Here is a 22,807-nt window from a genome sequence, read left to right as displayed (position 1 = left end):
TGACATCACTGGAATATAATAGAAATTGGGGGATTAAAGGAAGACTAGTGAATCACAGGTCATATTTTTAGGTCCCTGTAATCTGAAGGAGTGCTGTGCACCTGAAATTAATAGAACTGAAAAAGAATAAGAAATTGGTAGATGTGCTTTAAATAATAACCAAAACTTTTTACCTGAGGCATGGCCATCAGTCTTGTAAAGTGTAAAAAAAAATATCTTTGCTCCGTTTTACATTAAAACAATACCTACGGTATATCTTTTTTGTGTAGATTTATTTTTTGTAGTTTGGTTAGGATTAAAAGCAAAATATAGAAATAACATAAAGTACAGTATTATCTTATCCATATATTGCCCTATTCCATGACAAAGTATTCTAATTAATTCTCATAAAGAATACTAACATTATTTTTAGTATGCATCGACATGTGTTGCTATTAGTAAAAAAAGGAAAACATATACTACTGAAAAATACAGCTGTTTTCATGTGACTTTTAAGATTAATAGCATAGAGCTATCTACCATATAAATATTCCTCAGGCACGTAGTTGGCAAATGCCATCTAACAGAATATATAACAGAGTTATGTTGAAGGTCCAGGTTCAAATTGCAAACACACTCCTGCTGATTATGCTTTATGTGTTTAATTTGGTTTCAATGCTTTTACGTATATTTTGCTTTTTTTAAAATTTGCATTTTGCTTACTATTTTCTGTTGCTATTTTACTTGTGTGATTCTCCCAGAGTCACACATATGAGATGTGTAGCTAGGCAAATGGAACAAACAAACGAATGAATAAATAGATAATAAATATGATTCAGAGAATAAATAGACACATTCATAGCAGCAGCTGGTGAGAACACCTCAAACATCATAAATCATCTTTAGAGGCACCACACGAGCACAGAAAAGGGGTCTGATTGAACATGCCATCAGTGCTATGAGTGGTTTTGTCTAGTTTTCATGTTGTACCCATCACTGTATGTATTTATTCATCATTATTCATTCTTCCTTGAACCTTTCCACCTAGGCAGGAAAAAGTTATTTCCACCTCCGGACATGATGCAAAAACTTAGTGAAAAGAGGAGCAACCCTGTGTTGCTGGAGTGTAGGTAAGTCATTTTTTATTGCTTTATCTTTTTGAAAATGTCCCCACTCTGGTCATAGTAGTTTGCTGAATTGCTTCCTTGCTCAGTTTAGAAAAAACTAAATCAAACCTGCAAATTCAATGAGTTGTCATCTCCAAGCAAGACAATAGAAGACTGGACCAAGTTAAAAGACTTGGCCTTATAGGAGTCTAGCAAGTGCTGATTGCAATTCATTTCAACATAATGTCAACTCTGCAACAAACCTGGCTGCAGCCATCTTGGTCGTTCTAGGTTGCCACATGAAAGGAAGGGGGTGTGGAGTTTCTTTGCTAATCAAAACAAAACACTGTCCTGTAGGAACCAAGGTAATTCCTTTCTTCCGGGGTAAGAGGGTTAGGCGTTTTGTTAGAAAGCGTGCCAAATCATTCTATTGGGGAACGTACTGTCAAACGAATTTGGCTGAAGCCATTTTCCCTTTGTTTTTGGTTGCCACAGAATTGGGAGGGGGGATGAGTATTGTTTAGCTTAGACAAAACAATAAATTGTCCTGTGGGAACCAAGGTCATTGCTGATTGCATTTTGGCAGGGTAAAGCTTCCGTTAGAAAACCCATTAGAAATCACATTGGGGAATGTGATTTATGACATATTATTGGGGTGGGTTAGGGTTAGGGTTAGGGTTAGGGTTAGGGTTAGGGTTTGTAACATTGTAAACTTTGGAGGGGGGAAACTTCAGTCTTGGTTTCACTTTTGATCGTGCTGATACTATGTAGCCAAATAAATGTGTTCTTTAAGGAAACATTTTTGCCTTGGAGTTCTCTTTTATTGGTCTCATCTATTGGAACCATGACACGTAGCTGATTTCATAGCAATGGGAAGTTTTACTTTGTAATAGTGAAACCCTTTGGAGGGAATTTCAGACTTGGTTTCACTTTTCACTGTGCTGATACTTTGTAACCAATAAACATGTTCTGGGAAAAAGCTCAAGCCTTGGAATTCTGATTTGTTGATGTTCATCTATTGGAACCATGACACACAATTTTCTTCAAAATGCCACCCAGGCACCAGAGTGTAGAAAATAATAAATATTCAAAGAACACTGAGAATCATTTGCCCTTTCCACCTATATTATATGTACAGGTATTCCTTGACTTGCAACAGTTTGTTTAGTTACAACAGGATTGAAAAAAGCAACTAATGACCATTTTTCACACTTATAACCATTGTAGCATCCGCATGGTCATGTGATCAAAATGCAGATGCCTGGCACCTGACTCACATTTATGGCAGTTGGCAGTGTCCCAGGGTCATGTGATCACCTTTTGCGACCTTCTGACAAACCAAGTCAAAGGGGAAACCAGGTTCACTTAACAGCCATGTTATAATTTAACAATTGCCGTGATTCACTTAACAAATGTGGCAAGAAAAGTCGTAAAATGGGGCAAAACTCACTTTACAAATGTCTCATTTAGCAACATAAATTTTGAGCTCAATTGTGGTCATAAGTCCAGGACTACCTGTACTGAAATCAAATGGATATACTCAGGATTAGAAATTCTGGGATGCAATGTTTTCACAAAGACGTCTCCATTAGGGCAGCCAATTCTGAACCAGTGTGTCAAAAACATGTTATTGCTGAAATATGGTGTTTGGCACTTATTAATAAAACATGGCCAAAAACACTACCCAATGTTCTTCATAGATGATCATTGTTCTCTGCCATTGGGTTTGCAAGGCTTAAGTCATCAGCTTCAATTTAGTCTGTTTTACTGGAGATGCCACAGACCGGATGCATATATGCTTTAGAATTGAATGTGTGCTTGCTGTCTTGTTAATTCCCAGGTTCCCTAGAATGACAGATGACATGGCCAGAAGTGCACTGCTCAGTTTTGTCAATTCCAAATGTTGCTATGGCAACAGAGCTGCAGGCGAGCTCCTCATTCAGGAATTGAAGACACAGACCTTCTACAGGGTGAGTGTTTTGGGATAGGTTACCAGGGAGTGAACAAAACCAGGTGAGGGAAATCAATAGCCTTGCACAAGTGAAACTTCTGCAACTGTTAGAAACTAGAAAAATGTGATGTTTGTTCAGAAGTTGGACTAACTCCTGAAGCCCTATAGGGGTAAACAAAATGCTTTAATGGCCTCAGTGACATTTTTTCCAAAACCATGTTGATGATGGTAGACAGGGTGATCCAGAAGTGAGTTAAAATGATGTCTCAAAAGATCCAAAATAGAAAAATAATTCTTTTTCTCAGACTAAGATTTCTAGAATTAACATTTGATGACAAGTTGTGTTTCTCCACAGTATCGACTGGAAACCTTTAATGAAACAAGAGCATGTGAATGGACATTTGAGCCTTATACCAGTAAGTAAACATTTAAAGAGATACATTTACTTCCAACCAAATCTTTATAAAGAGTTTTTGGCAGAAAAGGCTCCAGTAATTAAATGCAACTTGCGCATACCACTTATAAACTATCATTTGTATCTAAAAACACAAATGAGCTTAGGACTCCCAGTTTCCAAATACATACATGTGTGGAATTTTGCATCAAATTCGTCCAAATATGGTATTTGATTCAAATCCCTGAAAATCCCAGTTTTATTTTAAGAAACAATTTATCATGAACACCTATGAGAGACAATATTCAAGGAGGTAGTTTCCAGTGGCATAGAATTAGGAGTATGTGTTGGTAAAACAAAAAAGAAATCTCTAAATTTCCCATTAATAAATACCAGACATTGATATTCCAGGAAGGTTATTGCCAAGTACTTGCTCAGTGATAAACCAATAAATGATAGGATCATTGTTTATTAGAAATAGTGGATGTCCAGGAAGTGTTAGTACATAATAAGTATATGCATTACAGTTTTCCATTCAGTAGTTCTATGCATGAAAAAGAAGATTAAAAAATGACATTAAGTAGTTATCATAATCTTTTAGAAAGTCTAAGGTAAAAATAGGTAAAAATAGGTAAAAATGGAGTGGAAAAACTAAATAAAACCATTCTTAAGGAAAGAGTCGGTTTGGTCTAGAGCAGGGGTCTCAAACTGCTGGCCCATAGGCCAGTTGCATCATGCAGAGGCCACACCCACGCCAGCTCTGGCAATGCAAAAAAAAAGTTGTGATACGTCACAACACGTCACGTGACGCGGCGATTTTGACACCTGTGGTCTAGAGGTTAAGGCGCCTGGCTAAAAACCAGGAGTCTGTCAAGTCTGTCAAGTCCCTCTTTAGCCATTAAAAATGACTGGGTGACGATGGGCCAGCCATTCTCTCTCAGCCCAGCTCACCTCACAGGCTTGTTGTTTGTGGGGAAAATAGGAGGAGGAAGGTTTGTTTGTTGGATATGTTTGTCACCTTAAGTTATTTATAAAAAATGATAAAGGTGGGATATAAATAAATAAAAATAAAAAGAGTTCTTCAAGACTCTTTATTACTGTGTTTTTCCACCCCCCCGCCCCCATTTTTGCAGCCAAGTACAATTTCCCTCTGTAAAATGCCATTGATCCAGTGGTGGGATTCAGCTGGTTTGCACCACTTCGCCAGAACCAGTAGCTAATTTTTTGTTGCCCAGGCCCAGAATGGACTTCTAGAAGAGGCATCCACACAAGAGAACTGGTTGTTCACATATTTGAATCCCACCACTGCATTGATCAAATAAAATATTGCAGTATTTTCCAGTCATAGACTTTGTTTCTTCTGTTTCACTGAGTTATAAGTTTGGGGAAACATGGAAATCATACCTGTAGGAAGATTAAAGTTTGTTAAATATTTTTTCCTAATTTTATTAAAACCTTTAATCCAAATGAATTTCTGTAAGGGCTAGGGGAGACCACAATATATATCAGTTTGCCTGTAACTCCTGCTATACACCAAGAAAAGTCTTGATCAATAAAATGTAATTTTGCACAGTACAATGCCATCTATTAATTATTTCCACAGCCAATTCCAGATGACGCACTAAAATGGATGTGCAGGGAATTTTATGCCATGAAGATTTTCAAGCTGATTCATCAAATTCAGATGATAAATTCTCTTCCCATTTTTTTTTAAAAATGACTTTCAAGAAAACCTGTCAATATTTGATATAAAGAATAGTATAATACGGGACTGGTTCCCTTGATTCTAAACAAAGTGGGAATATACCATTTGTGAAATATTTTTAATGGTTGTAATTGATGTCATGCAACAAGCCTTAACTTGTCATCTTTGGAACTTGTGATGAATTCTTTGTACAATATATTCAGCGGAGACAAGTTTTCCATCTCTAATCAATCTCTGGTCCTACCTGTTATCTGAAACCTTGTTCTGTCTCTCAGATGTATATCAGCAATACAGCCTGGCAAGTAACTTGAAAGTGGGAGAAAGAGAAAAGCAATATAAATGATAGCTGGCATAAATCATTTTGCTGCCTGATACAGAGCAACAAATGAACTTTCTCTCTTTCCTCCCAGTCAACATGTATTGTGCTCAAAGAAAGGGAAATTCCAAGCAAGCTTTTCTGTCCATCACTAACAATAAATATACATCCAGTCTTTGAGTTTAATGGTGCCATTATTATTATTTTGCTGTCTTCAAGTCAGTGTTGACTGCTGGTGATTGACTGAACAAATCCCTGCAATTTTCTTGCAAGACTTCAGAAGTGGTTTGTCACTGCCTTCTTTCTAGGGCTGAGAGAAAGTGACTGGCCCAGGTTACCAGCTGGTTTTGTAATCAAAGCAGGACTAGAATTCACAATCTCCCAGTTTCTACCCTGCTACAGCCAGGATGGCTCCCTCTTAGTCCCACATCCTGGATAAAATGATGCAAGCCTGTTGAATAGATTCCAAGATTTTGTTGCGGGTCCCAAATCTATACTCTCAAGACAATAAAATAATGTAATGCAATAAAATAAATGCAATACTATGGATCAGCTACAGTATGATAGATATAAAAAAATGATAGGAATGTCCGATGAGAATAAATATAATTCAAAGATGCACTTTTAAAATGTTAGTTTCATTGATCACAATGGATTAAAAAGTACTAAATCTTTTGTTGGATTGTAGCATATATTTGTTTTATTTTATCAGATGCTATGGTGGATGGTCCACAAAATGGTGTATCTCCTCGACCTTGGGATATTAAAGTCCAAGTTCCACAGATGTTTCAGGAAGACACAAAAAAGTTTCGTGTTCCCCATTCTTCTTTACTCAAGGTAATTTTATCAAAACAAACAACAAACAAAACAAAACACCCCACCATTTGTTAAAACCATATTTTGATTAATGCCAAGGAAACTTAAACTAGTTGTAATTGTAGTACAAGTAATGAAACATGGTTTAATCTTCTTGCCTCTTGCATTTAAAACAGTGATAGGAAGCTGTATATTATAGCTGAGTGTGGCTCAGTAAATCTTCCCATATGGCTCATGAATATTAAGTAGAATCCTAAATCCTGATCTGAAATTTTGCCCTTAACAAAAAGTGCTATTACAGAAGGCCAGGTGGTAATGTCTTTCTCCTTGTAATTTTACCAAGTCATGGTAAAATTATAGCCATGGTGGCACAATGATTAGAATGCAGTATGGCAAGTAACTCTGCTTACTGCCAGGAGTTGAATCCTGACCGGCTCAAAGTTGATTCAGCCTTCCATCATTCCGAGATCAGTAAAATGATTGTTGGGGGCAATATCCTGACTCTGTCAAGTGCTTAGAGAGTTCTGTAAAAGCACTGGGAAGCAGTATATGTCTAAGTGCAATTGCACTTTTTTCATGAGGAAAGTTGTTTGATGCAGTGAAAGGAAAAGAATCACTTTTCCCCTTCATTATGAAGAAATGAGTTTTCCTCTTTCTCTTCTTCTTAATGGAGAAACAGAGTGCCTAACGTCTAAGTCACTGGATTGCTTTCAGTGGAATTTTACAGAAGGGGATTCCCATCCATTGATGTAACCTGTGTCCTGGGAAGCCATCTAGTTCTTGAACAGGAAGAGTTTGCTGTCCTTGTAACAAGATCTGCTTTCTATCTGAGATATTTTGCATTCCCTCACTCTTTTCCTTCTGGATCACTACAAGATTATTATTGCTCAGAGTTAAGCCATTTCCAAAACATCCCCTTTTGTTACTACATCATACAGTGCTCGTACAGCTTTCAGAGACCATCTTGCTACTGGTCCATCATGTCACTGAGCTAATTAGTGATGGCAGTTCTAGACATCCTGTTTGCAGTCATTTAAGTGAGGATCATGTAGGTTGTTAAGCTAGTTGTAGTTAATCTAACATAACCATGATGGTTCCGATTAATGAGACAGATCAAAGAACATTCAGGCATTGTGTATTCTAAAAAGTCTATAATAATGAGAACAAAGCATCGGCACTCATGGATGGATGCCAGAATCTGAATTTTCTTCCCCTGAACACATCGTATCAAACTCAATTCCCTCCCTTAGTTTTACATGTCATAAATCACATTCTCCAATTAGTTTAACATGGAAAGCTTCACTTCCTTTCTGTAGCACACCATTCCTTATCTTATTAAAACAACTGGGTTAGCATTCTCCTCCCCCCAGCTTCGTTTGATTCAAAGCAAAACAGTTTAAAGGAAAAGGCTGCCCTCTTATATTATCAGAGCATAAACATCCAATGTTTGCAGTGTTGACAAACAACTTCCCACTTCCTGCCAGCTTCCCCATTGACTTTGCTTATAAAATTGTAATGACTAGAACTCTAGTGAAACTACGGGTAAGTTTGAATGGTTGTTGAACAAATAGTTGTTAAACAAGAATCACCAATATTGCACAGTTATAAATCAATGAAGTGACTTCCTAGAGAGCAAAAATCTTTTTAAAAACATTTAGATTACAGGGAGTCCTTGACTTACATCAGTTTGTTTAGTGACTGTCAAAAGTTACAATGGCACTGAAGAATGTGACTGATGACCTTTTTTTTACAGTTATGACCTTTGCAGCATCACCATGATCATGTGATCAAAATTCAGATGCTTGGCAACTGGTTCATATTTATAACTGTTGTTGTGTCCCAAAGTCATGTGATCACCTTTTGTGGCTTTCTCACAAGCAAGGACAATGGGGAAGCCAGGTTCACTTAACAGCTGGGTTACTAACTCACCAACTGTAGAGATTCACTTGACAATTAGCAAAAAAAGTCATAAAATGGGGCGAAACTCACTTAACAAATTTCTCACTTAAGAACAGAAATTTTAGGCTATGTTGTGATCGTAAGTCGAGGACTACCTGTATATATACCACCTCTGCCCAGCATAAAAACCCCTTAAACTTTTAACATTTTACTCATCGCCCCCTTTCATGCATTATCAATCAGAATTCTGCCAAATATCTTCTTAGGAAAGCTTAACAAACTAATTGGGTTATACTGTTTATATTCACTCTTGCTACCTTTCTTTTTACATAAAAGGTAAAGGTAAAGGTTCCCCCGCACATGCGTGCTAGTCATTTCCAACTCTAGGGACCGGTGCTCATCTCTGTTTCAAAGCCAAAGAGCCAGCGCTTGTCCGAGGACGTCTCCGTGGTCATGTGGCCGGCATGACTAGACTCCAAAGGCGCATGGAACACTGTTACCTTCCCACTGTAGTGGTCCCTATTTTTCTACTTGCATTTTTACGTGCTTTCAAACTGCTAGGTTGGCAGAAGCTGGGACAAGTAACAGGCGCTCACTCTGTTACGCGGCACTCGGGATTCAACCTGCCAAACTGCCCACCTTCTGATTGACAAGCTTAGCGTCCTAACCCACTGAGCCACCGCGTCCCTTCTCTTTTTACATAGGGATACAAAATTGGCATTCTAACAATTATCAAGCACAAAACAGTTGTAACGTATACAGTAAATATCAGCTCCATTCATTAAAACAAACCACAGGCATATTTTAACATTTCTCCAATTTTTCAACATTCTCACCCATTTATGACTTCCTTTCTAACACTTTCCCCACCAAATACTAATGTTTACAATTCCAGTCTTTGATAAATCTCTGTAATTCCTGTGCTGATTTTTAAAATGCTCTTTCCAGCAACCTCTCACTTCTGCTTCATCCCAATTTTTTTACATTTTTATTTTGAATTCTCTGTGCTGGAAACTCCTTATTTAGCCCTATTCCCCCATTTTCTATGCATTTTTTCTTTCCTTCACAACTGCTGTTTGCTCTGCCTCTTTTAATCTTAACCACTCTTTGTTTTCTTTAGCACTCTATATAACATAATAATTTCTACTAAACAGCTTCCATTTCTTACCTTTTACTCAAATTCATTCTTTTGGGAGAGTAATTTTTTTTCCTTTTATTTTTTCATGCAGGATTGATACTGCCTCTTCTTGCAGTTTCACCACATTCACTCTATTTTATCCATTCTTTCTTTTTCTTTCATGTCCCTTTCCCTCCAGATTCATTCACATATATATATAAATTCCTTATTCAAACGCTTTCATTATTCTTGTATTCTTGACTAACTGAATTGTTCATCATAAATAATGAACATGTTTAAGATTTATTTCATAGAATCTTAGACTCATGGAGCTGGAAGGGACTGTTGTTGTTCAGACAATAGGTCATGCCTGACTCTTTGGGACCCCATGGACACCAGGCATCCCTATCCTCCGCTGTCTCCTTGAGTCTGCCCAAATTCATGTGCAGTGCATCAGTGACACTTGTCTAACCATCTCATCCACTGTGGTCCCCTTCACCTTTTGCCTTCAATCTTTCCCCACCTCAAGGTCTTTTCCAAGCAGTCCTCCCTTCTCATTTGGTGGCCGAAGTATTTGAGCTTCATTTTCAGTATCTGTCCTTCCAAAGAACAGTCAGGGTTCATTTCCTTTAGGATTGACTGATTCAATCTCCTTGCAGTTCAAGAGTCTTTTCCAACATTAATACAAACTCTTACTCAGTGCAAGATCCACTATAACATTTCTGACTATGACTTTTGTTTTTGTTTCATCATCTCCAGCAAAGCAAAACTCACAACTTCATGTGGCAGCCAGTTCCACGGCTAACAGCCAACAAAGTCAGGGAGCCCATTTTTACATCTTAATCATTGTGGAATTAACTCATTTGTCCTGTTCCTTCCCCCCATTCTGTCTAACAGCTCATCATATATTTGAAGACCACAATGTCCTTTAAGAATATAGAGAAGGTCTGGACAAGATTATCAGTTATCATATTTAAAATTTGGGAAGGAATTGACAGGGGGATAAAAAAAGGCCAAATCCAGTCGAATCATCTGTCTATCTCTGCAACAAACCATCATAATGAATTCGAGTCACCTTGAAGCAAGATGGGCAGCAAACCAATCTAATAAATAATATAATACATAAAATAAAATAATAAAGATGCAGAGAGTGTAAATTGCCTTAGTGACGCATTTCGTCTGGTAGAGGTGTGTTGTTCCCCCTTGATGAAATGAAGAGCCTGGTAGAGTTGTGTTGCTCTGCCTCAACGAAGGCCTGAAGCAGTGCTGATTAGGACCAGCCCTTTTCTCCATTTAACCTTGATTTCAAAACATGAATTGAATCTGCTGTTATGGAGCAAAATGAAATTTCCATTGTACTTTCCTAATTTTAAAAGTCAATGAGATTTGGCTCTTCGATCCATATTTGTTTATGCTTTATTATAAATCCCTACAGCTGCTAGTCTTGCACAGCATGAGGAAAGTCTTTTTTATTCTTTGCCATAATTACTTTACAATAGAATAGATGCATGTTAATACTTGAATTAGGTAAGAATAACTGCCTTTGTTGACAGCCATCCTTGCCTAATTCAGGTATCATCATATACAATTGTCTATTTTAGGTAACCGTATGTAGTATATAGGTGGTTCATTTCTATTTCAGGAATGTCATAAGTGCCATGGCCAGGGCCGATACAAATGTAGTGGATGCCATGGTGGAGGCAGGGTGAGTATTGATGGTGCATTAATTTGTCTTACGTTCTTTGATGCTAAAAAAAAGGGTATTACACATGCTTACTGTTCAACAGCATTGCTGAGCAACTTAATTCTATTTAAAATAGGAAAGTTGCATGTGTTGCTATTAAAGCCCTGAGTTTGGTGTGGAACTGGTAAAAACTTAATCTCTGAATTTGTCAAGTGATTTTTTTTGTCCCTCCAAACGGCACGAATCTCCAGTATGTCAAGGAAAAGTGAAAAGCATTTATTAAGGTAGGTCAGATCTTTATATAAAATACAGAAACAAATGATACACCCATTTGGTATATGTGATATGTCAGGAAGCAAGTGATCAAACAAATTGATTATATGTGAGAATTGTCTATGGAGATTCTCAGTTGTCCAGGTCATGGTTGTCCCAAAGGAGCTTTTTCAAGAGGCAACTGGACTTTCTTGGTTTTTTTTTCTTTGAAAACATTTCACTTCTCATCCGAGTGAGAATTGAACACTAGAAAACACTGATTGTAGTTAACATTCTACAAGTGGCAAATGTATTTATTATATTACTGCCTTTGGCAGCTGGGTTTGTATCTTTTAGTCTTGCAAGTGATTTGAGGACTTTTGGAATATGCTTTCTATTGTTTAATTGCTGAAAAAGAAATTAGCTTAGAAGAAAAAACATGCTTTCCTAAAGCTAAAAAAGAGGCTCAGATTGCCATACCAAAAAAACAACAACACCTTTTTAAAATGCTAATAATGAAACCTAAAATTCCAGGTAAACATTCTGTTTTCTGTGAACTCAAATTAATTTCATTTCTGTATACAGGGGGTTGGACTAAAAGACCTCCAAGGTCCTTTCCAACATTATTATTATTATTATTATTATTATTATTATTATTATTATTATTATTATTATTATTATTATTATTATTATTATTTTGTTGTTGTTGTTGTTGTTGTTGTTGTTGTTGTTGTTACTATTATTATTGTCTGCCTGAAGAGAATTACAGACTGAGCTAAAAGAACTTCAGCCCAAATCAAATAAAAACCATGCCTTAAGTATTCTGTTATTGTGCGGTGTGTGTGTGTGTGTGTGTGTTTCATCCTGATGTTGTCTTAGCTATTTTGTGTCCCCCATAGATGAGGTGTGTCACATGTAATGGAGCCAGGAAAGCCAAAGCCAAACATTTAAAATATCAGAAACGGTGTCGGATGTGCTCAGGTACAGGTCGCAAAAGGTAAGGACTTTGAGAAAGTGATAATGATGAAGATAATGATAGTAACAATGGTGCTCTCATTTTATACATATATTCATATACATGAATCCATTATACTATTCCCTTTCAGGATTAGCAATATTATACAAAATGAATAAAAATAGAAAGAAATACTAAGTAAAATCAACTGAAGAGAGAGAAAAAATGAACAGGAAAGAAAAGCAAACAAAATCTAGTTTAGACTATTATTCATTATATCCCTTCACACCTTTCTATCCCTCTTAACTACCCTTGCTTCCAAAGCATATACTGCTTTTTGTTCTTTAAAATTCTCACTGTCCTCTTCTTGAGGATCAGATCATCTGATCATCCAACCTCAGCTTCCTTTGTCAACCTTTTCTTCTTGATCCACTTGTATGTTTACTGATAAAGGGGAATACTTGTAGCTCTGGGTTAATATGAGAAGTCTTTCGAGCTCTCTGAGCTTGGTTGTTTTCTTGCCAGCCTTTCTTGAAATATCTGCAAGAAAACAGCCAAACTCAGAGAGCACCAAGGACCTCTCATTAGTATATTTCTTCTGCAATTCAGTTTTCATTTATCTTCTCTATGTACAGATCTTCAGCTTCTGTCAGCAGAGGCCACTCACAGCTTTCTGAGCAGGAACATATGCTGTAGTTGTCCTTTCATTCTGAGCCTATTGTAAACACACCCCAGCTATGATCCAAAACTGCTGTTTTCCAACTCAAGTCATATTAAATCCTTCAGAGTGGACGGTCACCAGCACTCTGTTCTGTTTTAACAGCAGTCCTTTCTCTGAATGGTTGCAGTGTCTCACATGTCACCTCCTCCCCTCTAGCTAGTCATCACTGATCTGTGAAGGAAGAAACAGTCCCTAAGAGGGAGTGTCCTGAACTGATGGATCAATGGCCACAGGAGCTAGCCAATGAAGACTGCCTTTCTGCATAGGTGGGAACGGCAATCTGATGATAGACGTGAAGTATTAATACCACTTTATAGTGCTTTGGTAAGGCCACACTTGGAATACTGCATCCAGTTTTGGCCACCACAATGTAAAAAAGATGTTGGGACTCTAGAAAGAGTACAGAGAAGAGCAACAAAGATGATCAGGGGACTGGAGGCAAAAACATATAGGGAACGGTTGCTAGAATTGGGTATGTCTACTTTAATGAAGAGAAGGACAAGGGGGGACACGATAGCAGTGTTCCAATATCTCAGGGGCTGCCACATAGAAGAGGGACTCACATAGAAGAGGGACTCCAAAGTGCCTGAAGGCAGGACAAGAAGCAACGGATGGAAACTAATCAAGCAGAGAAGCAACCTAGAACTAAGGAGAAATTTCCTGACAGTGAGCAGTGGAACAACTTGCCTTCAGAAGCTGTGAATGCCCCAACACTGTAAGTTTTTAAGAAGAGATTGGGCAACCATTTGTCTAGTATTGTATAGGGTTTCCTGCCTGAGCAGTGGGTTGGGCTAGAAGACCTCCAAGGTCCCTTCCAACTCTGTTATTCTAATTCTATTTTTTTTTGTCTGATTCTGGGTGACAGGATGAAGACCTCAATCTAGGCAATGGTCTGATAAGAAGGAGCTCTGTCTGCATGTGGGGCAAAAACATGGAAAGTGTTTCAGAAGGGATCCTCCTTAATTTTTGGAGACTAAAAAGAGAGGAGGGGAGATGCACTTGATTGATGACAGCCTTGTCTTGTATTCCAGACAAGAAGCACCTCCAAATCAAGTAATCTACTTCATCATTTTAACAGAATTCTGAAAGATTGAAAATATTTCTCCTGTCTTTTCTTTTGAATCACCAGAGAACTGGGAGTGGAGGGAACTTCTGAAATGCTTCCCATGCTTTCCCTCACCTGAAGATTGAACTGCCTCCTATCTGATCCTTGTCTAGACTTGGAGTCTTCCTCTATCTCCCAGGGTCATTCCCAAATCCTATTACTGGCAAAAAGCAACAGACTGCTGGCCGTAGTCTAAAGTGAGCACCAGTTCAGCCTCAGTCCCAACCAAAAGCAATCTAGACTGGCATATCTGAGTTTGGCTTAAGAAACACTGGATCCTTCTGAAATGACAGGCTGCAGTTCAGGACTGCTTTATAACCTCCAAAATACACTTCTTCAATACTGGTCTCAGGGTTCAGTCACCCGTTCATTCTTGATCCAATCATCCCTTCTTATATTACCAGACTCACTTTACTGCATTTCACATATTTTTATGTTTCTTCTGATATACGCAGCTTTCATTTCCACATAAGAAAGGAACACAGCCATCTGAATTTTTTTTAAAAAAAGGAAATTATTTCTGGCAATAGAGAAATGCATGACTTTATATCTGAAGTCATACTTTAAGATAATATTGGTTCATTGCCCATTATCCCTTTCCTGGTATAGAAGATAACCACATAAACATCATGCTGTTTTCCTCTTTTCTTTGTAACTGCTCTTCAAGGTTTTCTCATTACCTCAGTGCAGCAGCCATCAGGTAGCTGGGGAGGGGGAAAAAGTAATATGACAGATTTAGAGCCACTAAAACAATGATGGAGATGTTTTCTTCCAGGCCAGACTGTGGAGGTGGATTATGGGTAACATAGATGCTGGCTTTTCACTGGGATTAGAAAGAAATTGTTCTGAAAGTTTTGAAATGTTCGTAAGACTTTCTTCCAACTTTCTAAGGTAGCAAGAAAATTGTTCTAAACTTAGATTTTCAGAAAACATACTCCAAAACAACAATTTTGCATCAAAATAATGGCTGAAGGATTGTACACTGCCACCAAATAGTTCAAACGAGATTAGATTTTCTTCTAAAAGTGCACTAAGAGAGGAACCTCTATTGCTCATATGCCATCTAGGTTTTAGCCAGAAAGGTTCAATCTCATATATTTCACAGGAGATCGGAGAAAAGTAAACTCACAACACTGAGGCCAAAAAAAGTAAACTCTTGTCTCTTCAGCTGACACCAGAAGTGGCTTCAACCATGAAGGAAGTGTATTACCTTTGTCTCTGAGGAAAATCCAGAAATACTGAATAGGTTACAAATGTTTGTCATGTGTTTTGTGCAAGATTGAAGATATTAGGAACAACTTGCCGTAAGAAGTTGTGGGTGCTTCATCACTGGAGGTTTTTCAGAAGAGACAGAACAGTCAATTTTCTGAAATGGTATAGGGAGCAGGGGGCTGGACTAGAAGACCTCAAAGGTCTTTCCAGCTCTACTCTGACTGATTGATAATGGTAAGGTATGGTAAAGGTAAAGGTTCCCCCGCACGTGTGTGCTAGTCGTTTCCGACTCTAGGGGCCGGTGCTCATCTCCGTTTCAAAGCTGAAGAGCCAGCGCTTGTCCGAGGACCTCTCCGTGGTCACGTGGCCGGCATGACTAGATGCCAAAGGCGCACGGAACGCTGTTACCTTCCCACCGCAGTGGTCCCTATTTTTCTACTTGCATTTTGACGTGCTTTCAAACTGCTAGGTTGGCAGAAGCTGGGACAAGTAACAGGCGCTCACTCTGCTACTCGGGATTCGACCCGCCAAACTGCCGACCTTCTGATCGACAAGCTCAGCGTCCTAACCCACTGAGCCACTGATTGATAATGGTTGCATTAGTATTAATCGTATTAGTGGTAGAAGCTTTCTTCAGTGTCATTTTCCTTGGAATGTACAATAATGCATCCAAACAAAATAGGGAATCCAGTAGACCCATTCTCCCTACATTTTTTTTCTTCTTCTTAGTGGTTTCCCCACAAGTGAAGGGTCTGCTTCTTTTCAGATCAACCCAGGGTGGATCCAGTGGTTGTGACTGGAATTAATCAAGCAGCTTGTCAACCAAGCCTGACTTCATGGACTGAGTGAGACTGAGTAGCCCAAAGTCTCTCAGTGACCTTCATGCCTAAGGAGATATTAGAACTCATAATCTCTTGGTTTCTATCCTGGTGCCTTTAACCAGGCAAATAAAAGAGAGGAGAAAGAGGATAAATGTACTCTGTTGAGCCTAGTAGACTTGCCCTGCATGTATATGTAAAGAAGATAATTATTCTTCTTATTCAGACAAATGAGAAGAAAATAGGTAAGACAAGACATAGAAACACCAGTTTTCTGCAAAATGCTATTAGTTTTTTTCCTTCTATTTTACCAGGTGTTTTTCTAATAACAGTGCTGAGATTGAAATGAAATGCAAGGATTTTGAATTATTATTTTTACCAGTGCAAATGGTAGAACTTAATTGGAACTGGATATAAATTCTTAAATCACATGAGGAGAGATCAAGATATCATGTTCAACAATAATTATCTTGTGGAGAGAGAGTCAAATCTCAGCATGATAATATAAAACTTTGTTTTCCTACTGATTTTCCTACCCATTTTTCTACCAATATTTGTCTTCAGCTGATATCTATTTACTCAAGCTTATGTGCAGCTCACAAATTGTTATCTTTTAGTTTTTCCAGCTGCTAAAATGCATGGTTTGCCATGATCTTTAGGGAATGCAAAATACCTCTCTGTTCTTCTAAAGTGTTTTATAAGACTCCATTAAGCTTAAAATAACAAAGAACAAATAATAAAGGTAATAATTTGAAAATGGGGATCTTAGGGGACTAACAGTTTCTTAAAATGCTTTAATAAATCAGTAGGTAATCGCTGCTGATCTGTATCATCACACTAATGCTATATAAATTTACCAACAATAAACACATGCCATCTGTACATGTTGTAGACAGGATAATACATTCCTTGAAAGGGTCACCTAATCTTCCACGGTTGAATATGGAAGTGGCTAAGATGTGCTCAGTATTACTGGCATAAATCACAGAGTTTAGTCAATTAGCTGTTGAGTTAGAGTTAATTAAGAAGCAAGCAAAGTTTTATTTCTTTAGTTCCTAAACTTTTATCTTAGTAGTCAGAAGGGTAATGTCACACAGTGGACCCATATCAACTATTCTACATTTAATTCTTCCTCTCCATCATTTCTCAAAATTCCAGAGTTAATAAAGTTTTAGAAACCATGATAGTGTCAGATTATACAAATATACTTAGAACAGCTTGGGTAACAAGATATATTGATAGTTTATGTAGATCAAATTATCTGCAAAGCATGACACATCTGGAAGTCAAGCTAATTGAAAGAAGGGTGGTCCATATTTTTTCCTCCTCCTCCTCCTCCTCCTCCTCCTCCTCCTCCTCCTCCTCCTCCTCCTCCTCCTCCTCCTTCTGGATTATCTCTTTAAATATCAAAAAGGAGAATGACTTTTCCTGCTCTTTTGTCTTCCTAGACTAAATTAAATGCTTACTCCACTGACACAATTAGCAAACAGTAGGAATTAGACTTGAAAGATACCACAAAATAAATAATACACAAATTGTCCTTACTAATATCAATATCAATATCAATATCAATTATTCCAATTAAGGATCTACTCTTACCACAGTCTGGATGATTTGAAATAAGGTACTCCATGTCAAATCTTCTGCATCTTTAGGTTGTTTTTTTCTGGTTTTCCTAGCCATCTCTTAAATATTTCAATCAAACAGAATTTTACTTTCACTGGAATTTGCTAATAATGGAAGTCACAATTTTTAAGCATATGTTTATATGTATGCATGTATATAGATATATTTTTTAAAAATGGTATTTTATGTTTAGTTTTATATTTAGCATTTAAAATAAACTAAAAAAATAAACAGATTCCATTTTTACATCTAAAAGGTGCAACACCTGTTCTGGAAGAGGCAACAAAATCTGTTCAACCTGCCAAGGGGCAAAAAAGTTGCTGCACTTCATCCAGTTGATAATAACTTGGTATGTGATCTTGTTGTCAATGTTGTTATGGTTGATGTTAGTATGAAAAATCAACTGCTGTAATTGCTAAAGCCTCTTCAAAGAGCTCTCAACCTATGTGATGAATGTTCAACAACTCTTAATTTCACATCCTTTCCCTGTCTGTCTGTTCTGTACCAGCCTACTACCGGCCCTGCAGAAAAGGCAGGGACAACCCCTTTACAAAACGGAAAGAGGCTGGAACTAAGCCTGACAAATTTATTAACATAAAACAGCAAACAGAGCAAAGAGAGCAAACACGAACCATGAAACAGGAGCTATTCAAACGGTTGCCTTCAGCAAACCAGCCCTCCCACACATCCCCCTTTTAAACAGTTCAGGGTGTGGCTTTTCTCTGCCTCCTTCCGAGGTGCCCCATTGCCTTCCTCTGTTTACTCCTGATTGACTGCCTCCTGCGTCAGGTGTCCTTGAACAGGGCCAGCTGTGGGTCATCTTCATCCACGCTGTCAGGCTCACACAGCTGGTTCTGCGTAGTGACCAGATGGGAGGGGCCTGGCTGAGGGCTCTGAGAAGCCTCCAGGCTGTTCTCTGGAGGCTCTCCAACACCCCTGTCCTCCTCCTCTGAATCGTCCGACCCAACTGCCGACCCAGAATCACAACACTGTCTTCATTTTTATCATTACACATTAAATCCTCTTTTTCACTGTTCAGCTGTAATTGGTATTAGCCCTCTTTTCCAGTGCTCAGCCTGATATTTCATTGGCTGTCCTGGTGTTGACATATTTGGTGCCTCACAAAAGGATGGGATAAGACAAATATTGATTTGGGGGGTGTCTTTAAAAATGTAGCTTAGAATATATTCTGTACTTTGGTAGCCATAGGAACAGTGGTGGGATTCAGTTGGTTCGCACCACTTTGGCAAGAACCAGTAGCTAATTTTCTGTTGCCCAGACCCAGAATGGACTTCTGGAAGCGGCATCCACACAGAGAACCGGTGGTTCACATATTTGAATCCCAACACTGCATAGGACTATTCAGATAGCTCTTTCTCTCTCTCTGAGGTTGGAGAGAGAGATTTCTATATAATTATTTCTATTTATTAAATAATATATCACAAAAGCCATACATACTTAACAATGGGATGTTAATTTAAGATCTGTGTTTGGTACCTTAAGTTCTCTATCATCATCCTCAAAATCTATATACTACTAAATTCTCGTTATGTTTATTTGTTCATGTTTGTATTATCAATTTAGTCCAAATGGTGGGATTATAGCACAACCATCTTTGAATCAAGGTACCTAAGATCCTCTCACTTAAAGATTGTGTAAAAATTCACTCCCACGGAACTGAAATTTCCACAATGTTCAGATCGGTTTTATTTGCAAATTTGTGGCTGTTGCAGCACCCACACAGTCACGTAATCATGATCTCTGATGTTCCCTGCCAGTTTTCCACAAGCAAAATTAAAGAGCTGAATCCCACCACTGCTTTTCTCCCTCTTCAGTTATGCTTTTAATGCACAGCAAACTATTAATACATCCATCTTTTTAAATCAAACTACAGTGTTGTGCCTTATTGCTATGTACATATGATTTTGCATCAGGGACTCCTAAACTTTTGCCATCACGCTTTCTTTTACTGTCTTCTTAAGGTACACCTCTGTGTTATATATGTAAACAGTTCAATAATACTTCATCGACAAAGTATATAAACTAAGAAGCCGTCTGACAGGAAAACACGCGGGAACTTTGACAGCTGTCAAAGTTCCCCGCACAGCGCAGGCGCCACCACTGACAGCTCGCGGCTGTCAAACTCCGGACCATGAGGAAGCCTGAGCTGTCAAAGCGTCCACCGCACAGCGCAGGCGCAACCACTGACAGCTCGCGGCTGTCAAAACACCAACCATGCGGAAGCCGGAGCTGTCAAGAGAAGACGGCGCGGATTGGTCCCTGCTTGACACGGCGCCAAAATAAACACCTCTGATTGGTCCTCGCTTCCAGCTGCCGGCTATAAAAGCCGGACAAGTTATTCTATGTTTGCCTTGCTCTTAATAAACCTGTTGTTAACTAGCCTGTCGTCCTGAGTGGTCCTTAGGCTACTTCACTGGCGACGAAGGTGGGATCGCTCCGGAGCTGAAGTCACGGCCGAGGAAGAAAGTTCCCGGCAAGAGCTGTCACAGAAGTTTTAACTTCCATCAGAGCAACCCAGGACCGGACGACATGGCAAACTTCGGCCGTGTGAGGGAATTTGACACCCGCCATCCCGAGAGATGGCAATCACACCTTGGCCAGGTCGAGGGATTCCTCCTCGTCAGTAAAATCACTGACGACAGAGCAAAGGCCGCCGCTCTGCTGTACATCAGCGGACCTCCTGTGTACGATGCAGCCGTCGGGTTGTTCAGCCCGGTGCCCATCACAGAAGTCTCCTACGCGGACCTGGTGGACCAGCTGAACAAGTACTACATGCCGGCTCGTTCAGAACTGTACTGGCGGGTGCAATTCGCCCAAAAGAAACAACGGCCGGACGAGCCCGCCAACGAGTTCATCGCCGGGGTCCGACACGCCGCACGGAACTGCTGTTTCCCCGACCTGGAAGACCGCATCAGAGACCAGGTGGTGATCGGTCTGAGGGACGAGAGGCTACAGAAGAAACTAACTTCCAAACCCGACATGAGCCTGGCAGAGCTGACCAGAGAGATCATGGCTTACGAGCACAGCCACAAGAAGAAGCCGGCAAACACGACCCCGGAGAGCCCCGCGACCGTCTATCAAGAAAGCGCAACCTTCAGCGACAGCAGAGAGTCGGTGGATTTCACAGATGGAGAAGCCCTGCAGCGCAGGATGGAGCGCCGGCAACCGAGGAGAGGCGACCCGTCGGACCACCGTAGGTCCAGGAACCCCCCTCCGCCGCCACCGCGTTACGAGCAACGAGCCGCCTGTGCCAGCTGCGGGGGCAATCATGCCCGAGGAAGCTGCCGCTTTAGAAACGCGAAATGCCACAATTGCGGGAAGACTGGCCACATCAAGCCGGTGTGCCGCAGCAAGGGCCGGGACAACATCAATGATGTGGAGGCAAATTCCCCAGGTAGGCCGGCTGCCCAGGCCAGCAGAGAAAACCCACCAGGGCCCCTGGTAGAGACAATTGACAGGGTAAACAGCATAAGCTCCAAGGTTAAGATCTGGGTCAAAATTCAGGGGGTGCCCTGCCACATGGAAGTGGACTCAGGGTCAGCAGTCTCCTTAATTTCGCTAACAACATACCAGGAGATCTGTCAGCAAGGCCAAGAACAAATTCCCTTGAGACAAACCCAGGTACATCTAGCTGATTTCCAGAAAACCCCCATTCCTCTGGAAGGGAGAGCTAAGGTCGTAGTGCAGTACAAGGGGTTCAAGGGTCCCTTAGAGGTTTTAGTTACGCCGGGGAACCGTACTAACTTGATAGGGCTAAACTGGTTCGGCCCACTAGGTATCGCCTTAACGGGGGTAAATACCATTCAAGCACCCAGCCTGGAAGCCGTTTGCGACAAGTATGCCGACGTCTTCGATGGCACTTTAGGGAAATATACCGGTCCCCCCATTTCCTTGCAGCTAAACCCAGCAATCCAACCAATTAAAATAAGAGCTAGGAGGGTACCCTTTGCCCTTAAAGAAAAAATTGAAAACGAACTAGATCGCCTCATAGGACTTGGGGTGCTTGAGCCAACAGAGGGGGGAACCTGGGAGACCCCTATTGTCACCCCAATCAAACCTAATGGTGAGGTGAGAGTGTGCGCAGACTATAAGGCGACAATCAACCTAGCCCTCAGCCCCCATGCTTACCCGGTGCCAGCGGTAAGGGACGTATTTGCTTCCATCCGCTCTGGTGCCATTTTCGCCAAACTTGATCTCACGCAGGCGTATTTGCAACTGCCTGTCACTGACGACACCGCGGAAGCTCAGACTATTGTCACCCACCGTGGTGCCTTTAAAGTAAAAAGGCTCCAATTCGGCATATCGGCAGCCCCGGGTATCTTCCAGGGTATCATGGAGAAGACCCTGAAAGGAATACCCGGGGTCTGCCCCTATTTCGACGATGTTCTCATCGCCGGGGAAAACGAAGCTAGTCTAGCTGACAGGCTGTCAGCTGTGCTGAGCCGGCTCAGAGAAGCCGGCCTCAAACTTAAGCGTGAAAAGTGCTCTATTGGAGTCACATCTACAGAATTCCTAGGGTACAAAATTGATAGCCAGGGCATTCACCCCACCACTGAAAAACTAAAGGCTATTCAAACCGCACCCAGCCCTAGGAATAAGCAAGAGCTTCAATCCTTTTTAGGACTATTAAACTTTTACCATGCCTTCATCCCCCATAAAGCCACTATTGCGGAACCTCTGCATAGGCTCCTGGACAAGGGCACAGCTTGGTCCTGGACCAAGGAACATGAAAATAGTTTCCAATCGTTAAAAAAGATTATTTGTCACAGCTCAACTATTACCCTTTTCAGAGAAGACACCCCAATATGCATCGCTTGTGATGCCTCTCCCTATGGAATCGGGGCTGTGTTAAGTCACTTATTCAAGGACGGTACACAAAGACCCATAGCATTCTATTCACGCACTCTGACCAAAGCTGAAAGAAACTACGCACAAATAGACAGGGAAGCCCTAGCGATAGTAGCAGGGGTCAAAAAATTTCACGACTACTTGTATGGAAGACCATTTACTATAATTACGGATCACAAACCCCTGTTAGGCATATTCACCTGGAATAAAACTACTCCACAAATTCTCTCTCCGAGAATATTACAATGGTCAACATTCTTAGCAGCCTATTCCTATCAACTA

General features: G+C 40.0%; 1 protein-coding gene across 1 annotated transcript in view; it reads left to right on the top strand.

Annotated features, from left to right (window-relative positions):
* Positions 1–2,925: 2,925 nt before the first annotated feature.
* Positions 2,926–22,807, top strand: part of SSUH2 (ssu-2 homolog) — a gene marked incomplete at its 3' end in the record, with an annotated part of 38,140 nt that continues 18,258 nt past the window's right edge. The window contains exons 1-6 of the mRNA XM_083355199.1: positions 2,926–3,055; positions 3,392–3,452; positions 6,164–6,288; positions 10,926–10,988; positions 12,119–12,216; positions 17,913–18,005. Coding sequence (XP_083211325.1) covers positions 2,936–3,055; positions 3,392–3,452; positions 6,164–6,288; positions 10,926–10,988; positions 12,119–12,216; positions 17,913–18,005 — 560 coding nt within the window. The 5' untranslated portion in view covers positions 2,926–2,935. The remainder of the gene's footprint in view (positions 3,056–3,391; positions 3,453–6,163; positions 6,289–10,925; positions 10,989–12,118; positions 12,217–17,912; positions 18,006–22,807) is intronic.

Source organism: Vipera ursinii, assembly GCF_947247035.1.
Source record: "Vipera ursinii genome assembly, chromosome: 2".
In the NCBI taxonomy this organism is placed as follows: domain Eukaryota; kingdom Metazoa; phylum Chordata; class Lepidosauria; order Squamata; family Viperidae; genus Vipera; species Vipera ursinii.
Note: the sequence above shows the minus strand (reverse complement) of the source record. Positions and strands in the feature narration are given on the sequence as shown.